This window comes from Penicilliopsis zonata (genome assembly GCF_001890105.1).
Source record: "Penicilliopsis zonata CBS 506.65 unplaced genomic scaffold ASPZOscaffold_4, whole genome shotgun sequence".
In the NCBI taxonomy this organism is placed as follows: domain Eukaryota; kingdom Fungi; phylum Ascomycota; class Eurotiomycetes; order Eurotiales; family Aspergillaceae; genus Penicilliopsis; species Penicilliopsis zonata.
This window is the reverse complement of record NW_019208914.1, coordinates 656,713-681,910: the sequence shown is the minus strand read 5'-3', so window position 1 is coordinate 681,910 and position 25,198 is coordinate 656,713. Positions and strand designations below refer to the sequence as shown.

The following is a 25,198-nucleotide window of genomic DNA, read 5'->3' as shown; positions in this document are numbered from 1 at the left end:
GTCAATTTCTTTGTGTTTTTTTTATTCCAATGTTTTTTCATGTCGATATAGTACATATAGATAGTCTCTGTTCTTGCATCGGATACCCATGCTTTTCAATAGTTCAAAAAGGAGAAACCAAACTTATTCGCTCGCAAACACAGATCTACATCACCAGCTCTCCCAAACAGCGTCAGGCAACACGTTTCTCATAATGGTCCAGTGTCCAATGGCGCTTTGGTCCTGGAAGTGCTTCAGGCGTTCGGTTTCTTCGGAAACAAGATATCTTCTTCCACCCTTTTCGATTGTGTCGAACCTGGTAACGTCGATTTCATTCTCAGGGACAAGGTACGACTTGCGCGCCTTGCTTCGGAGGAAGTCCGCCTCGACTGGTGCTCGGAATTTCAAGGGCGTGGATGTGGCCTTTTTGCAGAAGATAACCATGTTCGTAAAATCGGACTCGCCAGAGGGTCCAGCTTCACGGAAAATGCGGCAGGTTGGGAAAACGGACCGAATCGTGCGAACGATCAACGCAGCAGGGTAGCGGGTAATATCTCCAGCATAGTTCTGTAACGAAAAAATTAGAAAAGAAGTCGACGGACATTGAAAAGACAACTTACAATGGCAATCACTCCGTCGGGGCTGAGGAGCGCGTCCAACCCCTTGAAGAACTCGAGAGTAAAAAGCTGAAGAGGCTCAACGCCGCCAGTGAATACGTCGTGAACAATATAGTCATATTGTTTTGACTCTGAATCAGCGATGGAGCGTTGTACAAAACGCTGGGCGTCATCAATGACGGCAATGTGATTGCGCGGCAGATGGAAGTATTCAGTAGCGAATTTATGCACGACAGGGTCAATCTCAACAATGGTAGTTTCGATTCCATGGTTGATCAAAGCTGCCGGGGTGGTCCCAACTCCCAGGCCACTGTTTACCAAGTTAGGTATAGGTTGGGCATAACAACGTGAACATCAAGGTTAATTCTTACATGACAAGGGCTTTGCTGTATGCATCTGTTCGAGGCTCGCCCTGCTCAGTTTCAACCAGCCGGATGGCCTCGAGAGTGGCAAAAACAGCGTAGATGGGATCCGGAACGACAGGGTTGTAGCTACCCTCTGCATTCGTCCACTGTCCTCCGAGAAGGCTGTGATCACATCTCATGACGCGGAATCCATCGTCTAAATTATCAAGAACAGAGATGTAGCCCGTTGTTGATTCTTGCCGGGCAATCAGATGATATCCCTCGTCGGCGAGGGCCGAGTTGAGGGCGGCAGTTGTATATCCCAATGGAAGGTGAACGTTGGAGGTGAGCGTAAAGAGGATAGATGGGATCGCGAGGAGCAGCCACTTTGAGGGAACCGTGGCAGCATACAGGATAGCCAGGAGAATCTGCAAACCCGTGCTTGAGAACAAGAACATCGAACCAATAACCTTGGCAATGAACGCTTTGGCAAATTTCTCGCCAATAGCGTAAACGATATAAGAGCCGATAAACGGCACATGTTCAGCCACAACATCACCACGGCTTTTCAGATCCAAGGCCGATTGAATCAGCTTGCCACCACAGGCAACCGACAAAAGAATCAAGGGATAGTAGGTCAACATTTCAGTGACCGCAGGGCCGGCGGGTGTCCCCCAAGTCGTACTCAGCTGCGAGAGGAAGTACTCCACCGTGGGAATCCAGAATGCCACAACCGGAATCCAATAAAGAGCCTGTCGACGCGACAGGCCGATGATGTAGTCCTTCAGGAACCATCCTGCGGCGCCAGCAACCGGTGTTCCCCAGACGTGGAACAAGGTAGACGGATAGGATCCATACACCGGGGAAAGGGTCAAGACAATCACTGGAGAGTAAGCGGCAGCCAGAAAAAGCAAAGCCAGGCCTCTAGCCAGTCTCTCCCAGTTGATTTGCTGGGGGGGGGCTCTCTGAGAAGGGGCCATCTTGTCGACAGTCAAACCAGCAACTCTCTCATTCACAGTTGACAACTATGCTGGGATACCCTTCTGGATTAAAGCTAGGAGAACGCTATCAGCACATAATATTCTTAGAATCACCTCAAATGGTGTGGGTGCAGATATTCTAAGCTCTGGTGATACGCCAGCAGCACAAGCGACAACCAAGAAAGCCTAGAATCACTCTGTCTAGAGATGGCCTTACATTATTTATCTTCCGCAGAACACTGCTAATCCATAATCCAACAAATTCAAGCTGTCGAGCGATAATCAATTTGCTGGCCAGAGGTGGAGTTAAAGGGGGGAGCTTTTTTTTTTTCTCCTGAGGTCAAGTCAAGCTTAGTCCGTTGAGTTCCGGCCCCTTCTGAGCTCCGCTGACGCAAAAGGCAACAAGCTCTGAAACCTCCCCCCGCTCACCATGTTCCTACAGTCTCCCAACACCGGGAAACAGCTATACAATGCCTTGGTTGCCCTTGGACCCGGAGGAAGATATGAATTCTGATGCGCAGGAGAATTCTGAACCGCCAAGCAAGCCGGTGGAAACGCCTACCGCTATGCAAGTGCGAAACCGTCGCAAGCGTTATTTAGACGCGCACCCGGAATACTTCTCTGCTGAACTCGAGCTAGCCGGTCCTCTTGCTCTATGTTTTCCTGTTTGCTGACTTGACCAGGGGTCTTATGGCTTGCGGTTAAGAACGCGCGCACACATTACTCTGCTAACACACAGCTCTACAGACCCTCTCCTGTACGACCGTTTGATCCGTCGGTTCCAGACAACAGAAGAACGAGAGGCGGAGGGGCGAGCGAAGGGGTTTTCAGGTGTTCTGCAGACAGACATCATGCGATCAGAGGCTAAGCTGGACGCTCTCGCGCATCCAGACCCTCACTCAATACTCAGCTACACCCGTGGTCCGAACGGGGAGATTCTAGCCGAGGACCGAGACGAGATTCCCCTCGACAAGGAAGAAGGAGAGAAGCTTTGGCGACAGAATATGGAGCTACGGTTTTTGAGGGGTGAAGACCGAGACTTCGATTATACAACCGTGGACGAGAATGAGGAATACGATGATTGGAATGAAGAGCAAGAGCGATATTTCGATGATGAAGAGCCGGAATGGGTTATCGAAAATACAGAAGGGGACGATAATGTCCAGTCGCATCTTCAGGGCGAGACGGGTGTTCAAGATTTCTGAGAAGCGTTTCTTTTTTTTCTCGCTCTTGTTTAGAAGGGGTCAGAAAACAACGGACAAGAACTTCTTCAGATGTCCACCATGGAGCTTGCGCTGGCGCTTGTCCCTGCCGAAGATAGGTCTCTCTTCGACCGTCAGATGCTTGGCCTCATTCGAGAACATTCCCACCGCCGTCTGTGCTAGCTGAAGCTAGGGTTTAGTCAAGATTGCTGGCACTGCAATGTCCCATCGGGGCTTTTAGCCTGATGGTTGCCATCTACCACGACTATACATCCCTACCACGAACACTTCTTTTCGCCAGGAAACGAGCGCCCGAGTTGTACCGTATATGGACAACTGGCGAATCACGTTGACTAGCATCTGGATGATCTGCTGATGCGAACATCGTATCTATTTCGGAGACTTGGATCTCTCCAATGGTAAAAGTAGGATCAGAAAGAATATACTGAAGACGGTTTACAGATAGTTATAATACAAATCACAATCAAATTGATCATCTCCGCCCTCTGCTCATAATTGTCTTCATTCTAATTTTCACACACGGCAGACTAAAAGAGAAAAAAGAAAGGAGGAAGAAAAAAAACAACTTCGACAAACCTATCATTTCGTGTATTCGATATGGTCTGCCATCCCGTCTTGATCATCATCGGGCCCATCCCACCTTTGTTCAACCGGCATGGACGATGACACAGCGCCAGTACCAGCAGGCGTGCCGGTGGCCGTAGCGATATGCTGGCCTAGCAAGCTCGGGCCGCCTCGTTCTTTCATCTCCTCGCGGGGAGCCGGATCTTCTCCAAAGGAGGATACTTCATAGTCGAACACATTAACACTCTGACCGATCTCATCCGTGGCTGTAGCGTGGTGTTGGTTGGTGGGCGAGTTTCAACTTGGATCATTGGGGGGGGGAACGTTGTGTATGATGTGTAGAGGAGAAAAAAAGGCCAAGAAAAAGAAAAGAAATAAGGAAGGAAAGAAAATCGACATACCAGTCTGTCCTGTGATTAAGGGTATCTGGCCCTCCATATATTCCTCGTTCGCAATTGGGATATCTTGTGCCGGATGGAATTCCGCATCGAAAAGTTCGTTATCCTGACTCACGAATTTCTAAGAAACGTCGTTAACATTCCTCTTCTCTTAGCTAACGTTCAGGAATTGGGTACCTGAAGTTGAGATGGAAGGGCCTCCACTGGCGCATCCACTGCGTTGCTGGTAGCGTAGACAAGCATGACGCTCTTGGACTCCTCGCGAGCCGCACGCAAGACTTCGATCTCGCGAACTTTGGAAGCCGTATACCCGACCACGTCTGAATTCGTCGGAGCAGCGGGGGTATTACCGCTTTGAGTCTTCTTTGCTTGCTGTGTCTTTCCATCATCAGTTGAAAAACTGATTCTCCACCATTGCCATTCATCTTGAGGCTTCGTATCAGTCATCGCCGAATCTTCGGCATCAGGGGAAGCCTGGCGTCGTAGTACATAGGTGATGTGAGGCTGAGTACACACGCCTCGTAAGGTATATCTGTGCTGGGGAGATTGTGCCTCGGACTCGGACGGCTCAGTCAGAATCTTGGTGTACTTCCGAAGGTCTTCCAGAGCGCCCGCTCGGCTAAGTATAAGTTCTATCGAGCCAGTGATTAGTAAATTGTGTGCGGTTCTGGCTTTCTGGGAGTGGAGAGGGAGAACAGATCATTACCATTTAGCTTCGTTTCGATCCTTTGAGCTGCGTCTTTCAATTCTTGAACTAGTCGATCAGACTTTGGAGTTGTCTCTTCAGGGCTAGTTTGCTCCTGACTGGCGCTATCAGCCATATTATTAGCCATGGCCACAGGAGCAGCTTCCGCAGATTTCTGTAAGATATCCTTTTTTTCGAGGCCAGTATAAATGAGTTGGCTCGTCATCGTAAACCGACTGATCATAGTCTCGAGACCTGTTATCTCTTGCATCGCCTGAAGCCTCTCTTGACGAAAGGCACGGGCAAGCTCCTTGTTTGTTTCAAGGTAACGATCGGGGTAGAAGATGGACGGGATCTTGACATCGACAGAGTTTGCTAAATTGTCAGAGGTCTCTAGTTTGATCGTCAGAACATCAGCAACATGTTCCAACCACACATCGTCGAGCTGTTCGCCAGGTCGATCTGACCACACCGCTCGGTCCAGGACATCATATAACGTCTGGCCGTGTGACCGGTCCACAAAGGGGTCCAGAGTGTAAAACTCTTTGGCAATGGGCTCGGTGCTTTCCGCCAGCGGTCTTTTGAAAGCGCGTGAGAGAAACGTGGCAGCCAATGGGTTGTCCGGGGTTGCTCGAACCGCTGCACCTTGCCAGGCTTCCAGGAATCGGCCAATGCCACCTTCTGATCCATAGCTATCCGAGATTGCCTTGAGGGAAACCAAAGCATCGCTACTTCCGAACGCGCGGTTCGTCCCGTCCAGGAAGGCCATCAGTCTCTGAGTCTCATATAGGATGTCATCCCACTCCATGTCGTTATCTTGTGCGCTCTGCATCGTCACCACCTTGGGCAGGTTGATGGATTGTCCGTTCCACCATTGCGAGTCCTGGCCATAATTGGGAAGAAGATGGCTTCTCAACAGAAGGGATTCGCGAGCCAGGGGAATCGAATGGAGGATCGTCACCAATCCGCCTAGATATGGGCTGTCCTGAGATGGGCGAATGAACACGGGATGATCGTCTGTTCGCTTGCGATCTTCAGGATCCGGACTGATGATGATCTCTCTCGCGCTGGAGTCAATCAATGTCATCGCCCAAGCATTCTCCTCGTAGTAATCGCGAGTAGCTTTCCCAAACGTGGCTGGATTGACTGATGTGACGCCGGTCTCTTGGGGCCCGATTTCCTGGTTCAGTGACATGGCCATAGCCTGCTGCAGTTCACGTTCTTCCTGCTCCGCTAGTGACAATCCCTTTTCAGGATTCCCTAATTTGGCACAACAGCCCGTCCAGTCAGCCGTCGGAACTCATCACCCACCAGGAACAAGACCGTCTCACCCTTGTCTGCCGTATCCGGACCTTGCAGCGGCTGGCCAGCATCATGCATATTTATTCTCGAAGGAGGCCGTGAAGGAGCTGCATAACTCGGGCCCTGAACCGGATCTGTATGCTCTATTTTGAAGGCTAACACGATCGTCGTCAGCTTACCCCTCATCGAACGGGGCGGTTGGCGGGAAACGTAGGAAACGTACACGGCACATTCTGGTTCTCATAGTAGGCTTGTGCCTGGATATCAAAACAAATATTATCTAGTCAGTGACCGACTTTGATACGGTGCTTTCGGTGTGGCGCTCGGTCTCACCTCGTACTGCACTGGAGGGGTCGGATCTTCAAAGTAGGCATTGATCGCTTTGGCCGAGTCCAAATTATGGGCCTGCAGAGAAAAGAAAAAGAAAAGCACAATTGAGTCGACATCACAAAAAAATCTCAATCCTCAGACGAGAGCCGTCTTACCTTGAGAAAGCGAACCGCAATCTCCGGCGTCGTGCTGGTGAAGCTGACGAAGTTGGCGATGGCCTCCTCAGTCGGTTCGGTCCCCATGGCTGATTCTCCGCTGCTTTGCATGCAGGATAAGACACCAGCTGCTACCGCGAGGAAGAGATGGTCTGGCAATGGGGATGCCCTTTTTCTGTCGCTTCTGTGTCTACTTGGTAGGCATTAAGTAGTCGTCGTAGTTGGGACTCCCCCACCACATGACAAGATGCTCCACTCGCCGGTCCCTCTTCGCTTACCCGACAACTCCTCCTCTTGACGAGTTGTTTGTACGGATTACCCCAGTAATTATGGGATATTTTTAATCGAGCCATTCTCATTTGCAGTGGTGATTTTTCTTTTATTCGGGATTATCTCTGATAGGTGGTAACTAGTTCCTAGCTGCTGTCTCTTCAGAATGTACTCCGTACCTAGTCTAGGAAGATGGCCCACCTCGCCTGCAACACAGTTTATACCAATACTGCCATAGACACTTTTTATTTGTCAATATTATAAACGTGTCTCTGACTCTCTCTGGCCATAGAGAAGCAATTCTTTATTATGCTGACAGATTCTATAGCTTTTTTGCAGGTTCTTTGTCTGTTGTTTCCTTCAAGTTAGGATCATGGCAGGACTGACAAAGGATGGACCGAAAGGGATTGTCAGGTTGAAAGCAACAAGTATCGGACATTTAAAAAAGAAACAATGAAAAGAAGAAAGAAGAAAGTCCTTTGTGGGATCCGATATTTGATGTGGTTATAAGCTTGCCATGGCCCAAATGGAAGGAAGCTCTTGGACTGTCCCTTTCAACAATTATTGCCCGCACGATCGTAACCTACAGACTGACCAAAGTTCTCTCGACAAAAAAATCCTAAGTATACTGATATCATCCCTAGCTAAAATGTCTGCTTCCTCGCCATGGAGGAGAAGTCCAAGTTCCTCGCTGATCAGCCTGTCTTCTTCGCCACGGAAGAGAAGCTCCAGCTCACCGGATACCACCATCTCTCCCTCATCTCCCCGCAAGAGGGTCAGATTCGGCTCGCGGACAAGAATCTATCCAGACGGCTCTTCCTGTTCCTCGCGTGTTTCCTCTGCCCGCGCCAGCTCCGTTGAAACCTCCGATGAGACCGAATATACTAGCACGGACACGTTGCTGATACTGGCGGCAATCTACCATGACATCGCAATTGTCTGTCTGAACAGAAAGGCTGCATCCAGCGGTCACGACCCGCTCCCTTACGAGAAGGACAGCGTATCAGCCGCCAAATTTGTGGACCGAGCTATCACCGTAAACGAACTCTTGAAGGTAGAGCTGCTGCAGAAGAACTTCCCGACGAGTGAAGATCTCAACGAGGCGACGGCCGTACGGATTGCTTGGAGCCGCGTGGGGTTCCGGATCTTCGCCATCTGCGCGTGGTCCCAGGCCTTCAGGCAAGTCTGCCGTATGGGGTCCAGTGAATTACGGCGTAAGTTATTCGGCCTGATGGCCCGGAACATGACCAGCATCCGCACCTTTGCACGCCTGCGAGGCTTGGACTGGCGCGGACCGTTACTGAAGCATGGGAAGCATAGGTCACGCAAGATCGACCATCGCCTACGGCCCAGACCGAAGATCCGGGCTGATCACCCCCACGAAGTGTATATCGCGCTGAACAAGAAACTCCGTGTCCCGACCGACGCCAGCGGCAACAAGCGAGTCCATATCGACCAGAGTATCTTTCGACCGAAGTTCTGGCCGTCCAAAACCCAAGATCCCACCAAACGCCGATCGGTCGACGGTACCTGTGATATTTGCTCTTCCGAAGACCTATGCGATTGCACGCTAGACTCACGCGCCGGTGAAATGGTCGAGCTGGTCGAATACCCCGGCAAGGGGATCGGGGTGCGTTCCCTAGCCAACTTCAAGGCTGGCGACATTCTCGGTGAGTTTGCTGGTGAGATCTGCCCTGATGACTATGACGACGATCCGGTGTACGCTCTCGTCCAGCAGAGCAAGACAGATAGCGAGACAGCCATCGCAGTGATCTCTCCCATGCGGTTTGGGAACTGGACCAGGTATATCAATCATTCCTGTAACGCGTCGACCTCCTTCGAGAGGAGGACCGTGGGAAATCGGACGATTATGACGGTCGAGGCTTCTCGAGACATTGGTATGTATGAGGAGATCACCATCAACTATGGCTCAGATTATTGGAAGAATAAAACATGTAAGTGTGGAGAGGAGGGGTGCATCTCATCTTACCACAGTGAATCAGAAGGTAGCAATAGTAACTAACTACCTACCTACCTACCTGATAGATAGCTATTGTTTTATTTGTGTCATCTTCATCCCTGATTTTCTAATTGGTTCTTGTCTCTCATTAGCTCAGATCGTCTATAATTTCTTGTTACTACTATATATCAACAGTAAATCACTAGTAACAGTGAAGAAGCAAGGGGCTCTCGGTATCAGTTCAGGGCAGCAATGATGAAATGATAGTAGAGTGTACAACTAGATATTTAGATGATTAGAGTAAACACTATTAATACTCCATCCCTGTACAGACAGACCATAGCTCATTATTTACCCCGCGTTTCTCGTGTCGAGGCATGCGGGGAAGGTTACAAGTCATTCTATTCCATGGATAACCGTCTCCTAGTATTAACTTCTTCACCTCTTCGCCTCTCCATGGTCGCACAGGTTCCACTGGTTTGTTTTTGAGAACCGGTGTACCTGTTCTAGCCAATGTGAAGTGGTTACGGCTCTCCAGACCGCTGAATATATATACTCATCTATACTTCCGAACCGGCGTTCCTTCTGAATATAAGCTTACTAAGAAGCCAAATAAACAGGGACAGACAATATGCGTGGCTACTTGTTCAATTCGAAAATAAATACCTCTCTACCAAGATGCAGGTCTGTGCAGGCATCTCGCAGGAGATATCCTTCGACCTTTTCGCCCTTTTTCAAACGAGGGTTGTTGACCCAGAGTTATGCGCGTGGACCATCTGAGGTACACACACCATAAGTACTATCTTTCCTTGATTCATTTGCGTCAAGTTGATCTCTAACTCGATTCTTTAATTCTGAATAGCCGCCCTTGATTGAGTCCACGATTGGGGATCACTTCTCGCGGATCGTCCAGCAATGCGGGGATAAGACAGCGTCAGTTAAACACCTTCGTCACCTTCTTTTTCGGGCAGAAAAAAAGGCTGATGGTACTCTCCAAGTGTGGTAGCGAGGCATCAGAACAAGAGATTGAGTTATTCAGCACTCGATGAGAAGAGTAATGCGTTGGCTCGAGGCCTCGAGGCCGAGGGTGTTAGCAAGGGAGACCGCGTGGGGGTTATGCTGGGCAATTCCGTTGAATACGCCATTGTACGGCTTTCAAAGATTGAACAGAAACCTATTTGAACACAGGAGACAGGGCAAGCTGACAGTTCTCTAGATCACTTATGCATTGTTCAAGCTTGGTGCCATTCTTGTGAGTGTTCACTTCCCTCTCAAGCCGCAAATCGACTCTTCTTTAACCTGAAACTATTCTGTAGGTTCCTCTGAATCCCTCCTTTAATGCCTCGCAGGTCATTGCAGCATTGAGCCATCTCGGTGCCAGCCATCTGGTTATCAGCGCAGAGGCCAATCTCCCTCGCAAAGAACCTCGAAGCAACCTCCCCCTCGTCCAAGAAATTGTCCAGGATGTCTCGGCCTCCAAGGTGGCTTCAGCCGCAGTTCCCTCACTAAAAGGTGTCATATTTGTGGATAACTCTGCTGGCCGAGTAGATGTATCAAAATATCGTGTCCTTACCCCTCTCCTCTCCGTCATGTCCGGGATGGCAGCGGACAGAGACCCCTTGGGGCCTCGAGATCTCTCACCCCACGATATTGTGAACATCCAGTTCACATCTGGAACAACCGCCATGCCCAAGGCTGCATGCCTTTCCCATCGCTCGATCCTGAACAACGGCGCCTCCATCGGCGATCGAATGCTCCTGACTCCAGAAGACATCGTCTGTTGCCCTCCTCCGCTCTTCCACTGTTTTGGCTGTATACTAGGGTACATGGCGACGGCGACACACGGCGCTGCAATTGTCTTCCCCTCGGAATCTTTCAACGCCGGCGCAGCGCTAAATGCTGTACAGGAGGAGAAATGTACGGCGCTCTACGGCGTCCCGACGATGTTCTTGGAACAACTTCATCTGATCGAAAGCGGGGAGGTACCCTACGAAGGATTCCAGTACCTCCGTACCGGCATCGCTGCTGGCAGCAGTATCCCCGCTGAGCTGATGAAGAAACTCCACGAGATCCTCCACCTGACAGAACTGACCATCTGCTACGGCATGACGGAGACGAGCCCTGTCTCCGCCATGACCACCACCGACGACCCGCTCGACAAACGCATCAACTCCGTGGGGCGCCTGGTGCCTCACGTCGAAGCCAAAGTCGTCAATCCAGCAGATCGGAGCGAGATACTCCCCGTCAACACCAAGGGTGAACTAGCAGTCAGTGGCTATCTCCTTATGAAGGGGTACTGGGGGGACCCCGAGCGAACAATAGAAGTGATGTACCCGGACGAAGATGGCAAGGTGTGGATGCATGTAAGTTTTGCAATCCATCATTTCTTGCCAATATCGATACTCTAATACTTCACTTAGACCGGAGACGAAGCCTCCATGTCACCCGACGGCTACATCTCCATCACCGGACGAATCAAAGACCTAATTATCCGCGGCGGCGAAAACATCCACCCCCTCGAGATCGAAAACTGTCTCCTCGCGCACCCGGGCATCTCGGATATCTCTGTCGTTGGGGTTCCGGACCCCCGCTACGGAGAGGTCGTCGCGGCCTTTGTGGTAGCGCGTGAGCGAACCAATCAGTCGAACATCACGGACGAGGAGGTCAAGCTCTGGGTGCGTGAAAGGCTAAGCAGCCATCTCGGTATGTTCGACGCTGTCTTATTTTCTTCCCTTTTTTATAAAAGAATTTGCGGTGGTTAATTCTGTAGTGCCCAAATATGTCTTCTTTCTGTCTTCTTCGGATTCCTTTCCCAAAACAGCAAGCGGGAAGATCCAAAAATTCAAACTCAAGGAGCTTGCTGTCGACTTGTTGAAGGAGAAATCATAGAATAGGGAAATATATTTGAACTATGCCGTATCTCGGGACCTACATCGTACGTAGATTCGAAAACAAATTTGAAGAGAGACGGATACTAGACCACAAGACTTGGTGGTATCGAACGCCGGGGCCTCAGCAGACTCCAAAAGAATATCTTATGTCTTATCATATTTGAAGCCATTATGATAGAATAGTAGTGTAATAAAAAATATAACTCAGGTAAATAATTCATACAAACGCCACTGGACCACGAATCATTGCGTCCAATTCCTTTAACATATCAGGAAGGGTTGTATTTTCTTTAGATTTCCACTAGCTTCATATCAATTCCAATCGATTCAAAGAAATCCAATCGATTCAAAGAAACTAGAGTCGAAGAGAAAAAAATTGAATTGAAACAATCCATACACTGCGTTCCATCCATTACATGTATCATCATTCCTATCCAGAGGCACAGCGAGAACTTGAGAGCAACAATACTAATCAACAAAGGCAAGAGATAGCAAGGTATGGGACACTCAGAATTGAAATCACGAATTTGGACTTGAAAGTCAGCATAAACAGGAGCAAGAACCTATTTAGAATCACTGGTCTTCCAGTATCAGAAGTATCAAGCTTGGTCTTGACAGGTACATATCATAAGTTGACTATTGATGGATATAGAGCTTGGATACCTGAACATCAATAGTGAAACGTCAAAGTTACCATTTAAACAGACCTCTCTTTTCAATTGGGCAATGCTTGTGTTGCACTAGAAACTTTGGCCTGCAACTGTCCGTAGAAGAGTCTATATTCGGCAAGTCCTTTGGGTCCGGGCAGCAACACTCGATGTCCCTAACCCAACGCTGTCTCAATGCTGTATGGATAGAAATCCTGTATTTTGGATCAGGGTGCAGCATTTTCAATACAAGGCGTAGGAGAGATGGTTTGCGAATAGCTTTGAAATATGGTCCACAGGAAGGGATATCAAGGCCTGTGATAGTAGGATTGCCTCCAGCCTTTAGTTTGGCAAAGTCTTCCCACCCTTTCAAGAATTGTGCATAGCGAGGTTCCTCTGGAAGGGCCGCGTTCCATGGCTTGCCGGTCATCAATATGGCAACACAGACAATACCACAGGACCAAACGTCAATGGCTCTGGGGTCATAATCTCCTAATAAAATATGTCAGCGAGAGAAATAATGGCTCATTTCTTCTCCTCAGCTGGTGTAACATACCTTTCTCAGCTAGCACCTCCGGGGCAACGTATGGCAAGCTTCCACAAAATCCTGGCTTACATCTGCGTATTTCACCTGAATCCTTTGGATCCTGCTCCGAAGCGGATTCCATGCCAGGGTGAGATCTCCGAAAAATTGTTGCGACTCCAAAGTCGGTGATTTTGAGGTGACCCTCTTCGGTGAGAAGTATATTTTCGAGTTTGATATCACGATGGGCGATACCCTTGTCGTGCAAGTAGGCAACACCCTGAAGGATTTGTTTGAAAAAGCACATTTGGTCTTCAACCCGGATGTATTTTCTCCTCGCAATTTCAAAAAGTTCACCTCGGCTGCAATACTCCATCACTTGGTTCCAAAGACCATTGTGAACGCAAAGCCGCACCGTCTTGACGATATTGGGATGGTCAAGGCTAACCGCAATGCTAAATTCAGACTTGATGCATCTTTCATACTCCTTCTTATCTTCTTCTGGGGCGCATTTGCGGAACTCTTTGACTGCAAAAAGGGTAGTTTTAGAAGATCCCTTTTCATACATGACCCTCACGGTAGATGTGGTACCGACTCCAACCTCTTTTCCTCGTCTACCTGGAATCCTGCTAGAGTTGACATATTCAGCATGAAGCTTGCAGAAGTCAACTGAGATTTCCTGAGAGGTTTCTAAGTCTGTACTTCGTAGTTTTAATCCTGCGCTAGGAGGATGGGGAGGTTGTTGTTCATGGTCACCATTGAGGCCTGTGGAAAGCAGAGAAGAGGAGTTTGGAATGGAGACCTTTCTAATATTGTCGTCAACAGATGGCAGGGAGGAAACCATACCCATATCGACGGCCAGTGTGTTGGGCTTCGCATTTTCTGGTAGATCTGAATGTAATGCAGAGCTCTTAATTGGATTTTCTGCAGAGTTGACATTGAAACGGCGGAAGAAGTGCCGGAATGAACGAGATGAGTTCTTGTGAGACAAAGCTTCAGGCGTGGGTGCGCTAGAAGAGGCAGAGGAGTCGAACGAGGGTATACATGAAATGGAGGAAATTGTTGCCGTGGAGGTAGGCTTATGAGTGAGCGTCGTATAGTTTTGAAGCTTCAAATCTGGCTGTCTTATATCAAAAGACGGTCTCGGCAACGACACAGACGTGTCATCGGGTGGTGTGAGTGGCTCAGCTGGATCACTAGAGGTAGTGCCGCCTCTTTTCTCCATGGAGGGACAGCTCAGAATTGAAGAGGTCATGTTGACGATTTTCCCCTGTGACGAGGAGGTATCAAGCTTCGGGGCCATCTTACTGCAACTCATTTCCTAGGCTAGATGGCCTGTAGAAAGATAAGCCTTAAGACGCTCCGTTTTTCACTGGAATTTGATAAAAGAGAGCAGATCTTTCTAGGCTTCAGTTACTGATGAAAAGTAGTTGAGACCCAGGGAGTTAGGTTTTCTGAATAGAATATAAAGTATCAGGATACTTTGATATGGTAGATTGTTCAGTAATAAGGATTTAGTGTTATAAAGAGAGAAGCAGTGTAAATAATACACAGAATAGCTTAAACGATCAGTAACAAGATGAAGAGGAAGATGGAAAGGAAAGCAAGAGAATAACTAGAGTAAGATATCACTGATTTTCAGGCAGAAATGGCCTTGAGGCAGACACAAACCTCAGGCAGCTGTTCACCCCAGAAAAGGAAAGTAGATCAACCAGGGCCCCAGGACAGGGAAAGAGCGACCAGCTCTACCCTGGAACCACCCCCAGACTTTCACTTGGTACCGTCAACACCGAAATAGCTACCTGCTTTACTAGACGTCAACTTTCCAAGATCGAGGAACTTGAAGCCTAGCGGATGAAGCTTATAATCGATCCGTGCAGTAAGTTTCGAGTAGCTGGTTGCTCACACACTACGGTCGAGGATAGCTTGCAGAATCCCTTTATCGCTTGGGTACATTTGACTTTCTCTCTTCGATGCTAACTACTGGTAGTTCTTTACCAGTGATAGATGTCGAATAGTATGAATACCAAGAACTAGCGTGTCCTGATATCTTTACTGGAGAAGCAGGTAGGCAGAAGACGTCCGCTCAATCGAGGCAGCAATACTGACTCCTGGTAGAAAGTAAGAGTACTTACTGCGTCATCCATAAGTCATTCTTTATATTATACTTCCGAGCCAGTGAGATGAGTCACCGTGTTAAAGTAGAGATGCCGTTGATTAAATGTGAGAAGATCAAGGTAACTCACTTGATACATCAATCGCCGGAGAGCGTCCCTATTAATCCAAAAACCGACAAACCTTCGGAAATGGTACCAAACGACAGTTCAGACTTCCACCTGATCATTCGCCAACAGCCTGAACGGGCACGAGTGGCGGGGGATAAGGAGAAGGCACGCAAACCTATTGATCCGCCACCGATTGTGCAGCTGCAGGTGAAGGAACAGAACAGCTATCTTGCGCAACACTACCTCCAAAGTCCTTACTATATCTTGTGTTGCAGCGTCTGCCATGCCACGGAGGATCTTCCGGCTCCAGTGGGTTCTTCTTCCACAGCTTTAGCAGGGACGTCAGTATCATCCCTCCATCATCTGAAGGATCTGGATAATACCGATGGGGGCTTCTTCGTCTTTGGAGATCTCTCCATCAGGATCTCTGGGGAGTTTCGATTAAAGTTTACGCTCTTCGAAATACAGAACGATAGTATCGTCACGAACTTGAAGTCCATTATCTCAGAACCATTCACGGTATCGCTGCCGAAGAGCTTCCCTGGAATGGCCGAGTCCACCCTCCTTTCGAAGTCTTTTGCAGACCAAGGGGTTAAGCTAAGACTACGAAAACAACCTCGGACCTCAATAAATCGAGTGAATCCCCAGCCAGAAGATCTTCAGCTTCTAGGCTCTACATTCGGTGACTATTCTGGGATGGTTCAAAACATCCCTAATGCTATCATTCGTGGACCCGTCGATCACCAGTACATGCCAAATGCTCAAGGTGCAAGGTACCCGAATCAGGTTGACATGTACCACGCTGCAATTTTACAAAGCTATAACTACTAGCCTGAGGTATATTGCTTTCGGCTCTTCAACTGAGGCATTTCTTTTCGGCTCCACACCTTGCTCGGTGGCTTGCTCAAGGTGCAAGATTCCAGAAATGTAAAATTATTACTAGTATAGCTCTTTTTTTCATGGACCTCAAACGGAATACTGTATTCAATACTGGGGGATTCCTGGTATTGGAACAAGATAGCTTATCCATCCATATGATGTACATCATTCATTTCCAAGATTCCCAGGCTTCTGGCCATAGACAAAATACCTGAAATTGTATCAATAACGATAATTCCCAAGTTCTCTAACAAAAATATGCAGTAAAATTGAATTTCTTACGCGTAGTGATGAGCCAAGAGTTTCGAATCCCTCACTGCGTCTCTCATAGCGGCGCAGAATACTTCAAGCTGCACTCGTGACCACTGTGGTGAATCAGCCAGAGACTTGGGTAGACGATATTCAGCTGTGGGCATGTGATGGAGAAGCTTACTCCAAGATTATTGGTGAATCTGCGTCCACAAAAGTCCAACACGCCCTGCTCGATCCGGAGCTGGTTGAAGGCGCCGATCTCTCGCTGGCGGGGATCTTTAGGCCAACTGCCAACTGGTATCGGCATTTTCACTTCCGTGACGTTGACAAATCCGACTTCCTCGAGCCATCTCTTGATGTGGTGAGCGGTATTAAAATCCAGGCCCGCCTTACGGCCTCCCTCGTCCATAAGCTCGCTCCATTGATGGAAGACGTGGCCAGGGGGTAGAGTGCCGTAATTTGAGACGAGGAAGATGGTCGGGTCAACCTGTTCGAACCAGCCGCCTGGTTTAAGGCCACTAAACAACATAACAGATTATTGAGAGGTTGATAAATCCTACAAGAAAAGGAAGGGAAAGGAATGGCTGTTGTGGCCTACCTAAGAACCTGACGATAGAACTCCACCCAGTTTGGGACGGTCCCGAGTAGCTCACGTCCGTGGATTAAGTCATATTTCCCCTTGTCGAGCCACTCCAGGTTGTAGTCATCGATTTCGAATTTGAGATTGGGGGGAATCCATGACGGCTGGATCGGTGACAGGTCGATGCCTTTGACAACCGCCTGCGGATGGGCGTCGGCCATATCACTTGCTGGCGTCAGAGGGATACTATCTCTAGGAAAAAGATTTCGGGGGTTATTATACATAGCCCAGATTCCTGTACCGGTTCCTAGATCCAAAACACTCTGCAGTTGTTGCATCCGCAGTCAGCACTGGATATGCACCGTCAGGGCGGCCTTCTAACCTTTGGATCTCTGATTGGAGCAAGATAGAGATTCCCATTCAAAACCAGCGTCCACAAGTGATGGCTGCAAAATGAATCGAATTTAGCAAATAACCAAGTGCTCCGCAGTACACATAGGACAAACCCACCTCAGATCTTGTTGCTCCTGAGCATGTTCGTCATTTGGACCCCAATGCTCCATGGTCCCTTAAAGTTGAGATCAGATGCAACCCAATGAATGTAGTCTTGTGAAATGAGCTCTAGACAAACCGTAAGCATGGTATCGTCGTCCGATCTCCTCCCTATACTTTATCACAGATGAATTAAGTGATGTGGTTTCAGAGTTGATGCTGTTCTCGTCAAAAACAGAGTCGCCATCACTCTCAATACCTCCATCGTCGTCATCACCATCGTGCAAATCCGGAAAATCCGTCGGTTCAGGAACCTAGTCAAGGCAATCTTCGGTCAGCAACAAGATACCAGGTCATAGGCGAGAGCTTCTAGGGTGAACCTAGCATAGGAGAATCAGTACTAGTATGCAGCCTTACCTCGGTGTTGATGCCATACTCTCTAGCCAGCTCGTCTGGTGGGGCTGGGGATATTGCAGGGGTCGGAGAGGTCTCCTTCGGACCAGCTGCAACGGATTGCTGCTCTCCTCCTCCTCCTCCTCCTTCTCTTGGACCAGTAATCATTATTGCAGCGGGTTTGCTCCGGGTTTTAAAGTGAAGAAAGTGTATGGTGTGAAATTACTTCGCGTTTACTAGAGTTTATACGGCGAGTGGCATTGAAAATCAACCACCCTAGCTGCGGGCTTTCTTAACCTGTGAGAGGCTCGCAGAGTATTCTGATTACTTTATCATTATGCATATTACTTTCTCCTTATGTGACAGAGGCCCTTCACAATGAGAAGTAGGGCACGGACATATCACCCAGAGCTCAGAGGTCTATTCATCGAACCCCATGCCACGCTAATGAGTAGTCTAATGCGGGCACCGCAAGATGACGGTAAACCAGGAGGAGTACAGTGCTTTCTTTCTATGTACTCCGTAGTAGCCCATCATGGTCCTCGTTCACATGTCAGGGTTGGGTCGAAAATACGAGTTAGTCAGTATACCTGGTATAGAACATCGAGTCTGATACTGTAGTGTAGTATGGTCGAGTTCAAAAGTGACCGGTAGCTATCATAGGAAGACGCTGACCATGGGGCCCATGCTTGGTTTGTGTGAGTAGCAATTATAAAAGGCAGTGGTGTTCACTTCTCAAGGCTACTAGATCCTATTTAGTAGTGAGCGATTGTGTAACAGACGAAATTTGTGATTTCTTCCAACAATTTCTTGGCCTCGCCGATCAAAGCCACCGAGATACCAGGCTGACCAGTGTCACGATGGGGTCAGTCGCTGAGGATCACGATCGTGTACTGATCATAGGAGCTGGTGAGTGGTTTTCAGCGCATTCGAGACCCTCGTATCCAATTGGGATCCTAACTGCGGACTTGGAGCAGGGGCGGCTGGTCTGCTGATAGCTCAAATCTTGAAAAAGGTGCGAACATGACTCGGTTCTGTGGACAAAGAAGAATAGTCGTTAGAGTGAGAATCTGATTGCCCCCGTTCTATAGGAAAATATCCTTTGCACGGTTTTCGAACAGGACGCCACTCCCCATGCTCGGCCACGAGACTGGAATTATGGCGTGTACTGGGCCCAGTCAAACCTGTCGGAATGCCTGCCGCCGGAGCTTATCAATCAGCTTGAGACATGTCAAGTTGACTTGCACAAGCCTGCAGATACGGATTACCTGCCTTCCTTCAACGGAGAAACGGGCGAAAGGATCCTGGCCTTTCCTGCTCCGTACAGTCTTCGCCTGAAGCGGAGAGCCTTTCTCGAACTGATTGCAACTGGAGTTGATGTCCAAGTAAGCCAACATGTTGTTATTTCCTCCCTGAACTGGCATCAATTGTCAGGTTCGAAAGACTGACATTCATGGGCCAGTGGGGCAAGCGTCTGGCGAGTATTGACACAGATGGAAGTATTGTTAGCGTCACATTCGAAGATGGCAGTTCAGCGAGTGGGCGACTGTTGATTGGTGCCGAGGGTGCCCATTCGCGTGTCCGTGAATTTCTTGTCGGAAAGGAAGAGGCTGCATTAAACCCTTCGCCAGTGGTATCCTCGATTTCAGTGCCCCGTCTGCCTGCCGAAGTCGCGCTGGCAGTCAAAGAGCTTCACCCACGATACTGTCTTATCCTCCATCCTGATGGTTATTTCGGCTGGGTCGGGAGTAAGTAGAGGCCTTTACGTTGCCGTTGAAGAATTGATTTCTAAATAGGACGTTCATTCTATTTCTACAGTTCATAACGCACAGGGAGAGCCAGGAGAGTGGGAGTTCCTTGTTATGATCTCGTGGATTTCCAACGAAGACACAGGCTTGTCTGGCGATGCAATTCTTGAGAGCCTGAAGGAAATAACCTGCAGCTTTGCAGAGCCATTCCGTTCCGTCTTTCAGAGCCTCCCGGAAGGGACCAAAGTCTGGCATAGCAGACTGTCCTACTGGGAAACACAGCCTTGGGATAACCGCAATGGCACCGTTACGGTCGTTGGAGACGCAGCACATCCCATGACGTTCCGTGAGTCCACCTTTTAGCCAATATGACGATCTGAAAATTTTACAATGTAACTAACCTCTCCCCACTCAGATCGTGGGCAAGGCCTGAACAATGCGATCCTGGATGCTGCCTTCCTTGGTCGCGAGATCGCCAAATTAGAAAATAAATCACCAGGCTCACTTTACCCAGCAGTCACGGCTTATGAGAAGGAAGTCTGGGTGAGAGGAAAGGAGGCCGTTGCTCAGTCGAATCTCAACAGCATGCTGCTTCACAATTGGAGCCAGCTGAAGGAATCCCCCCTTTTCCAGCTTGGGTTGAAGCAAAAGCCGAAGGCAGCCCAAAATAACAGCAGCAGGTAGATATCACAAACTTATACATCCAAGTATGCAACAGCCAGCATATATTCAGAGGGTTTCAGAAGAGAGATAATAATATGACTCGTATAATTAATACATGTCCATTCTCCAGTATCCGTTTCAAAAAAGTTCGTGCCAGAAATTTCCGTCCAGCAGATCAAACATCGGCATCGAGGGAAGATATTCCAAATTCAGGTCAATGTTTGAATCGACCAGATTGCGCTTCCTCTCGGCCAGAGCAAAGTTTTTCTTCTCATAGATCTCTCTCATGAACTGTAGTCGTGATTCAATTCTCAAGGGGAGGTCTGGAACAAAATGTCGAAATTTCCCACCATGATCCCAAGATTGTAACGCTTTGATTTTACTCGACATCCTATCAATTTCTTTGGTAAAGTCAACCATATTTTGGGCATTATCTTCGTCCCAGATTTCGTTTTTCAAGAGCGAAAGCTTGGAGAGCACGACGACTGCTTGACTGGACTGTGACCAACACGTGTACGGCATGCCAATGGACATCTCCGGCTTGAAATTTGAAATCAGATCAAAGAAAGCCTTCGTAGCTATTGAGCAGGAGTGAAGGATGTTAAAGCGAGTCATTTGACACTCGCTATAGTCTCCATCCGAAAGGTTGTCGCTGAGTGCAATGCTGTATAAGGATATTTCAAGGGTATGAACATACAGATGAAGTAGCGCTGGAAGGTTTTTTTCTTTCTGTTAGAAAAGGGCCAACAGTTTGCAGATGCAGAATATCAAGTATAAGGCCCACAAGCCATGACCAGATTGAAACAAGAGTAGTCACTCACCTTGCTGGGGCATGTCGAAAGGTATTGAATCCTTGAACCGTTGAAGCTCTATCTCTAAATATCGCACACACATCCCCAACGGCGCTGACATATTCCAAGTGATGTCGAAGCGATCATCCCATAACGTTCTGCGAATCTTTTCACCCACTCGGTGCAGTCGTATGTGGTAAATAATGTACTCGTCTGTTGAGTATTCTTTCATCTCGCTAAGTGCGTTGCAACACTCATCCGTGTACTTGGTATATTTTAATGGGGACATATCTCGGCTGCACAATGATATTCTATATAATGTCAGAAGATCAATGAACAATGTCAGGACAAGGCCGGATCTTTGCACTAACGTAGCAATCAGGTGAAAACAGCCGAGATATGTTCTCCTCTCCTCCAGAGTGCGCACTCTCTGGTTCTGTGTCTCGAAATAAAAAGTTCGTAAGAAGTGAAGCGGAAGTCCTGTGGTTCCTCGCACATCGGTGGGACTATTCAGGCCCAAGTCCACAACCAAACCCATCAATAGATGAACCGGATTGGACAATTGGGCGCGAAACTGTAGGTGGACATGATACCTGTATTTGCATTGGTGTGAGATAAGGTACTTGCAATGGGCGATCTCAGGGAGCACCTACCATCCTAGGAAAACAAGCAGACCTTGAAGCAGATCCAGGTTCTGATCCCCTTTGACCAAAGCTGTTTGAATGAAATAGTCTCTGACCAAGTTACTGAGAGCCAGTTGATCGCTTGAGCTACGCTGGCATGCAATCATCATGATAGTCCTATACAAGAAAGGTTTGCCCTGCCGAAGCTCGAGAGGGGTTATGCTCGGCGGTATCACAACAAATGGGAAATAAGGCATCATTGTCTGCCGATAGGCGTCCAGAACTAATTGCGCCTCGTCACCGTCTGGATAGAAATTATCGTCTGAAAAGGAACTGTTGCCAAAGCCTGCCGGAGCTAGGGGCCATTCACCTCTGGGCACAGTGTTTTGGGCTGTCTGAGGCAAGTCATCTGAGTCTCTTTTGGACGCCGCTAGGATTGCAGCCACACCATCAAGTTTTTCTTCAAGACGAGCAATTTCGCTGAGCCGTCATTGACTTCGATTAGCCTGTGGCCGGACGTATTGATATGCCAAGGTAAACATTACGGAATTCTGGCCCTCTTGCGTTTATGGGCCCCGGGAGCTTGGATGGTGCATTCCTTATTCAACCTCATGCATCTGGCTCACGCGCAAAGACATCAGCCTTCGATTCAGAACCCCAATTTTGGATTAAAATCACCGTTTACAAACAACACAGCCACTACCTGACGGTTCACAGCGCACTTTGGCCTTCGCGCAGGGATGGCAGGCTGTTGGCCCTCGGCCACTGGCGGCTTCGTCCATCGGAGTCGGAATAGAGCAACAAATACGCTAAAATTAATATATAACTACCCGTGTGGCGTACGGGCAGTATTACTTAGCACCCCTTGAAAAAAAAGGGACGCATTCCGTTCAGAAAAACATAAGCTGATGGATGAAACTGCGGTACCAGATAGGAGAGAGGAACGGACACGGAGCACCCGTTTCCGACGCTAACGCGAGGATCATGGGAGTCTTCTCGATCTGACCACATCCTTTTCGCAGCAATACTATGTTATGACAAGCAATGTCTTAGAACGGAGCACTCGGAGCATGAATTTTCATTATATTAAAGTGCCTATAGGCACAGTAGCTCTCTGTCTCTGGATCAGAAGAGTTGGAAAACAGCAGCGGAGTCTCATCGTGAAGTAAAAACAAGATGCATACAAACAGTGATACGCCCTCAGAGACGACAGAAATCCAGCCGAATACCACGAGTACCAATAACATTGAGGCTACAGATGGACCAGATATTGAAAAGAATTTGCTAAAGCCTAATGCTGATGGCGGGGATGGAACCCTATCTGGCGCCAGATTACTGCTTCTTAGTTTTGCCCTCTGTTTCACCATCCTGCTCATCGCCTTGAACGGTTCGATTGTCTCAACGGTAAGACTTCTGGCATTAGTGACTTCTCTCTTTGAAGGTGGCATAAACATGGCTGATTCGTGGGGGATCTGCAAAAGGCCGTTCCCAAAATCACCTCCCAGTTTAACTCGATCGACGACATCGGCTGGTATGGCAGTGCGGCTCTTCTCACAAAGTACGTTTGAAACGGGTCACAAAGATGATATCATGCCCCCAGAGGGTCTTTGGACTGATTGATATCTTTCTGTCCCGTCGCAGTTGTGCCTTGAATCCGCTTACAGGCAAGATCTATACGTTCTGTCCTCTGAAGGTGAGTCTTGGTCAGCATCATCCTTACTCGATCTACTCCATTGTGTCTAATTCTTCTCTGACAGGCCACGTTCTTGGTCTTCCAATCAATTTTTATGCTCGGATCCCTCCTGAGTGCGGTTGCAGTCTCATCGAATATGTTTATCGTGGGAAGAGCAGTTCAAGGTATGGGTGGAGCAGGATTGTTGAGTGGAGCATTCACGATTATCGCTGCTGCGGTTCCAAGAGATAAAAAACCGCGTGAGTATATCCCCCAGTATATCAAGGTCTGTGTACTGATGAAGGACCGCTCTATAGTTTACGTCGGAATCGGTATTGCCATATCTTCCATCGGTCAGTCTACCGTACCATTGACGGGCAATGGTAGAGTTGAGCTGACGGGTTTGCTACAGGCTCTGTAATTGGACCTGTCGTTGGCGGTGCGTTAACCCAGCATGCCTCATGGCGTTGGTGTAAGTGATACTACCTATTCTTTTATCGTAGTGTATTTCTTTCAGCAACTGACATCAAGTGAAGGTTTCTATATCAATCTTCCCCCTGGCGGCCTTGCATGCCTCCTTCTCCTCCTCATGAGGATTCCCGAGCAGATCGAGAAGAAACCAGTTACACAGAACTTCATGCCTCTTCTTCGAGAACTAGATCTTATCGGATTTGCTCTCTTTGCCCCCGCATGCACCATGTTCCTTTTAGCTCTCAACTGGGGCGGTTCGACATACCCCTGGAAGTCTGCTACGGTGATCGGGCTTTTCTGTGGCTCCTTTGTAATGGCTTGTATCTTTGCAGGGTGGCAGTGGCATAGGGGCGACCGTGCCATGATCCCACCGATTATCATCGGTAACAGACTCGTGGCCGCTGGATGCCTTGTCGCTGGTTTCCAGATGGGAGCTCTGTTCATGCTATCTTACTATCTCCCGCTCTGGTTTCAGGCTGTTAAAGGAGCTAGCCCTACGATGAGCGGAGTAAGGACTCTGCCTTCAATGATTTCCCAAGCCATAGGCTCAGTGGTTGCTGGTAAATTCGGTTCGTCACAGGAAAATCACTCCATCTCAGATAATACGCTAATTCTAGGCAGTCCAGGTTGTTAAACGCTGCACCCCGTGGGCACTCTTTGGAAGTGCGCTAAGCGCAATTGGTGCTGGACTGATGTCTACATTCTACCCATGGACTGGCGCCGGGCCTTGGATTGGCTATCAGATACTGACAGGCGCTGGCCGGGGATCCGTAATGCAAATGGTATGTGTTACATTCACTTTTCCCCGATTTTTATATGGTTTTAAAAACCTTGGCTGACCATTTTAACCAGCCCCTCACAGCTGTACAGTCCTTCCTCCCAGCCAACCAGGTTGCCATTGCTACATCTTCAATCTTTTTTACTCAGTATTTTGGCGGGACCGTTTTTCTCTCTGTTGCGGAGACAATCATGGACAATTCGCTTCCTTCTGCTCTGCACAAGTATGCTCCGAATGCCAATGTCGAGGCCATTGTTGCGGCTGGAGCTACTGCATTCCGAACGGTTACAGATAAGGCAGATCTTCCTGGTGTGCTACTTGCATTCAATCTTGCAATTACTCGAACCTTTGTAAGTCAACACACCTTGTTGTTCACTCCTGGTTGAAAGCTAACAAGCCAATCAGTACCTTGCCGCAGCTGGCGGTTGTATTGCTTTCGTTTCGAGCTTTGGTATGGGATGGCAGAAGATCGAGAATTCACCGAAGAAGCAATAAAACCAGTCGTAGAAAGGTGAAGGCTGTCCTTGGGATTCTATATATCATCTGGCTAATTTATTGCATACCCTCTTTATGATTAGATTTCTTAGAGTCATAACATATTTTCCTAATTTGCAAAATTAGCAATCATATCTAGAGTTTTATTGAAGTGTTGAATATATAAACTAGCACTATGATGGTAAAACTATATAAAGGTCAATCTTATAATATTCTAAACAGCATGACAATATATATATATTTTTTAAAAGTAAATAAGTTATAAGAA

At 48.2% G+C, this 25,198-nt stretch overlaps 12 protein-coding genes across 12 annotated transcripts; 6 read left to right on the top strand and 6 right to left on the bottom strand.

Annotated features, from left to right (window-relative positions):
* Positions 1–150: 150 nt before the first annotated feature.
* Positions 151–1,920, bottom strand: ASPZODRAFT_61817 (hypothetical protein; the record flags this gene model as incomplete). The annotated part of the gene is made up of 3 exons (XM_022729014.1): positions 151–546; positions 600–906; positions 968–1,920. The coding sequence occupies 3 exons, from the start codon at positions 1,918–1,920 to the stop codon at positions 151–153; spliced, it is 1,656 nt and encodes a 551-aa protein (XP_022582835.1).
* A 450-nt stretch (positions 1,921–2,370) lies between these two features.
* ASPZODRAFT_130306 (hypothetical protein) lies at positions 2,371–3,455 on the top strand. Its single transcript, XM_022722477.1, has 2 exons — positions 2,371–2,562; positions 2,668–3,455. Exons 1-2 carry the CDS (start codon positions 2,391–2,393, stop codon positions 3,123–3,125), a joined length of 630 nt encoding a protein of 209 aa, XP_022582834.1. The 5' UTR covers positions 2,371–2,390; the 3' UTR covers positions 3,126–3,455.
* A 414-nt stretch (positions 3,456–3,869) lies between these two features.
* Positions 3,870–6,542, bottom strand: ASPZODRAFT_130303 (hypothetical protein). The gene is made up of 4 exons (XM_022722476.1): positions 6,426–6,542; positions 6,122–6,349; positions 4,812–6,050; positions 3,870–4,737 (listed from the first exon to the last, which is right to left on the bottom strand). The coding sequence occupies exons 2-4, from the start codon at positions 6,168–6,170 to the stop codon at positions 4,268–4,270; spliced, it is 1,758 nt and encodes a 585-aa protein (XP_022582833.1). The 5' UTR covers positions 6,171–6,349; positions 6,426–6,542; the 3' UTR covers positions 3,870–4,267.
* ASPZODRAFT_113080 (hypothetical protein) lies at positions 6,197–6,791 on the bottom strand (the record flags this gene model as incomplete). The annotated part of the gene is made up of 4 exons (XM_022721051.1): positions 6,578–6,791; positions 6,426–6,497; positions 6,316–6,349; positions 6,197–6,247 (listed from the first exon to the last, which is right to left on the bottom strand). Coding segments are annotated over exons 1-4 (267 nt in total), but the record flags the coding sequence as incomplete, so codon positions are not given.
* Positions 6,792–7,496: 705 nt separating this feature from the next.
* ASPZODRAFT_62153 (hypothetical protein) lies at positions 7,497–8,870 on the top strand (the record flags this gene model as incomplete). The annotated part of the gene is made up of 1 exon (XM_022729059.1): positions 7,497–8,870. The coding sequence occupies one exon, from the start codon at positions 7,497–7,499 to the stop codon at positions 8,868–8,870; it is 1,374 nt and encodes a 457-aa protein (XP_022582831.1).
* Positions 8,871–9,189: 319 nt separating this feature from the next.
* Positions 9,190–11,665, top strand: ASPZODRAFT_130297 (hypothetical protein). Its single transcript, XM_022722475.1, has 6 exons — positions 9,190–9,588; positions 9,670–9,740; positions 9,806–9,953; positions 10,024–10,059; positions 10,124–11,170; positions 11,228–11,665. Exons 1-6 carry the CDS (start codon positions 9,439–9,441, stop codon positions 11,567–11,569), a joined length of 1,794 nt encoding a protein of 597 aa, XP_022582830.1. The 5' UTR covers positions 9,190–9,438; the 3' UTR covers positions 11,570–11,665.
* A 723-nt stretch (positions 11,666–12,388) lies between these two features.
* On the bottom strand, positions 12,389–13,712 carry ASPZODRAFT_63011 (hypothetical protein; the record flags this gene model as incomplete). Its single annotated transcript, XM_022729120.1, has 2 exons — positions 12,389–12,834; positions 12,902–13,712. The coding sequence occupies 2 exons, from the start codon at positions 13,710–13,712 to the stop codon at positions 12,389–12,391; spliced, it is 1,257 nt and encodes a 418-aa protein (XP_022582829.1).
* Positions 13,713–15,174: 1,462 nt separating this feature from the next.
* On the top strand, positions 15,175–15,924 carry ASPZODRAFT_14462 (hypothetical protein; the record flags this gene model as incomplete). The annotated part of the gene is made up of 1 exon (XM_022725024.1): positions 15,175–15,924. One exon carries the CDS (start codon positions 15,175–15,177, stop codon positions 15,922–15,924), a length of 750 nt encoding a protein of 249 aa, XP_022582828.1.
* Positions 15,925–15,983: 59 nt separating this feature from the next.
* On the bottom strand, positions 15,984–17,857 carry ASPZODRAFT_158062 (hypothetical protein; the record flags this gene model as incomplete). Its single annotated transcript, XM_022726342.1, has 9 exons — positions 15,984–16,183; positions 16,255–16,337; positions 16,406–16,742; positions 16,823–17,029; positions 17,087–17,127; positions 17,187–17,250; positions 17,315–17,372; positions 17,436–17,610; positions 17,714–17,857. The coding sequence occupies 9 exons, from the start codon at positions 17,855–17,857 to the stop codon at positions 16,138–16,140; spliced, it is 1,155 nt and encodes a 384-aa protein (XP_022582827.1). The 3' UTR covers positions 15,984–16,137.
* Positions 17,858–18,549: 692 nt separating this feature from the next.
* On the top strand, positions 18,550–20,200 carry ASPZODRAFT_158060 (hypothetical protein; the record flags this gene model as incomplete). The annotated part of the gene is made up of 6 exons (XM_022726341.1): positions 18,550–18,598; positions 18,667–18,704; positions 18,781–19,074; positions 19,152–19,437; positions 19,508–19,783; positions 19,853–20,200. 6 exons carry the CDS (start codon positions 18,550–18,552, stop codon positions 20,119–20,121), a joined length of 1,212 nt encoding a protein of 403 aa, XP_022582826.1. The 3' UTR covers positions 20,122–20,200.
* On the bottom strand, positions 19,894–22,445 carry ASPZODRAFT_130294 (hypothetical protein). The gene is made up of 6 exons (XM_022722474.1): positions 22,193–22,445; positions 22,060–22,131; positions 21,545–21,994; positions 21,263–21,484; positions 20,922–21,202; positions 19,894–20,810 (listed from the first exon to the last, which is right to left on the bottom strand). Exons 1-6 carry the CDS (start codon positions 22,294–22,296, stop codon positions 20,239–20,241), a joined length of 1,701 nt encoding a protein of 566 aa, XP_022582825.1. The 5' UTR covers positions 22,297–22,445; the 3' UTR covers positions 19,894–20,238.
* ASPZODRAFT_130293 (hypothetical protein) lies at positions 22,226–25,055 on the top strand. The gene is made up of 10 exons (XM_022722473.1): positions 22,226–22,918; positions 22,996–23,072; positions 23,156–23,207; positions 23,272–23,446; positions 23,504–23,539; positions 23,599–23,658; positions 23,723–24,226; positions 24,279–24,439; positions 24,510–24,785; positions 24,841–25,055. The coding sequence occupies exons 1-10, from the start codon at positions 22,691–22,693 to the stop codon at positions 24,928–24,930; spliced, it is 1,659 nt and encodes a 552-aa protein (XP_022582824.1). The 5' UTR covers positions 22,226–22,690; the 3' UTR covers positions 24,931–25,055.
* Positions 25,056–25,198: the final 143 nt, after the last annotated feature.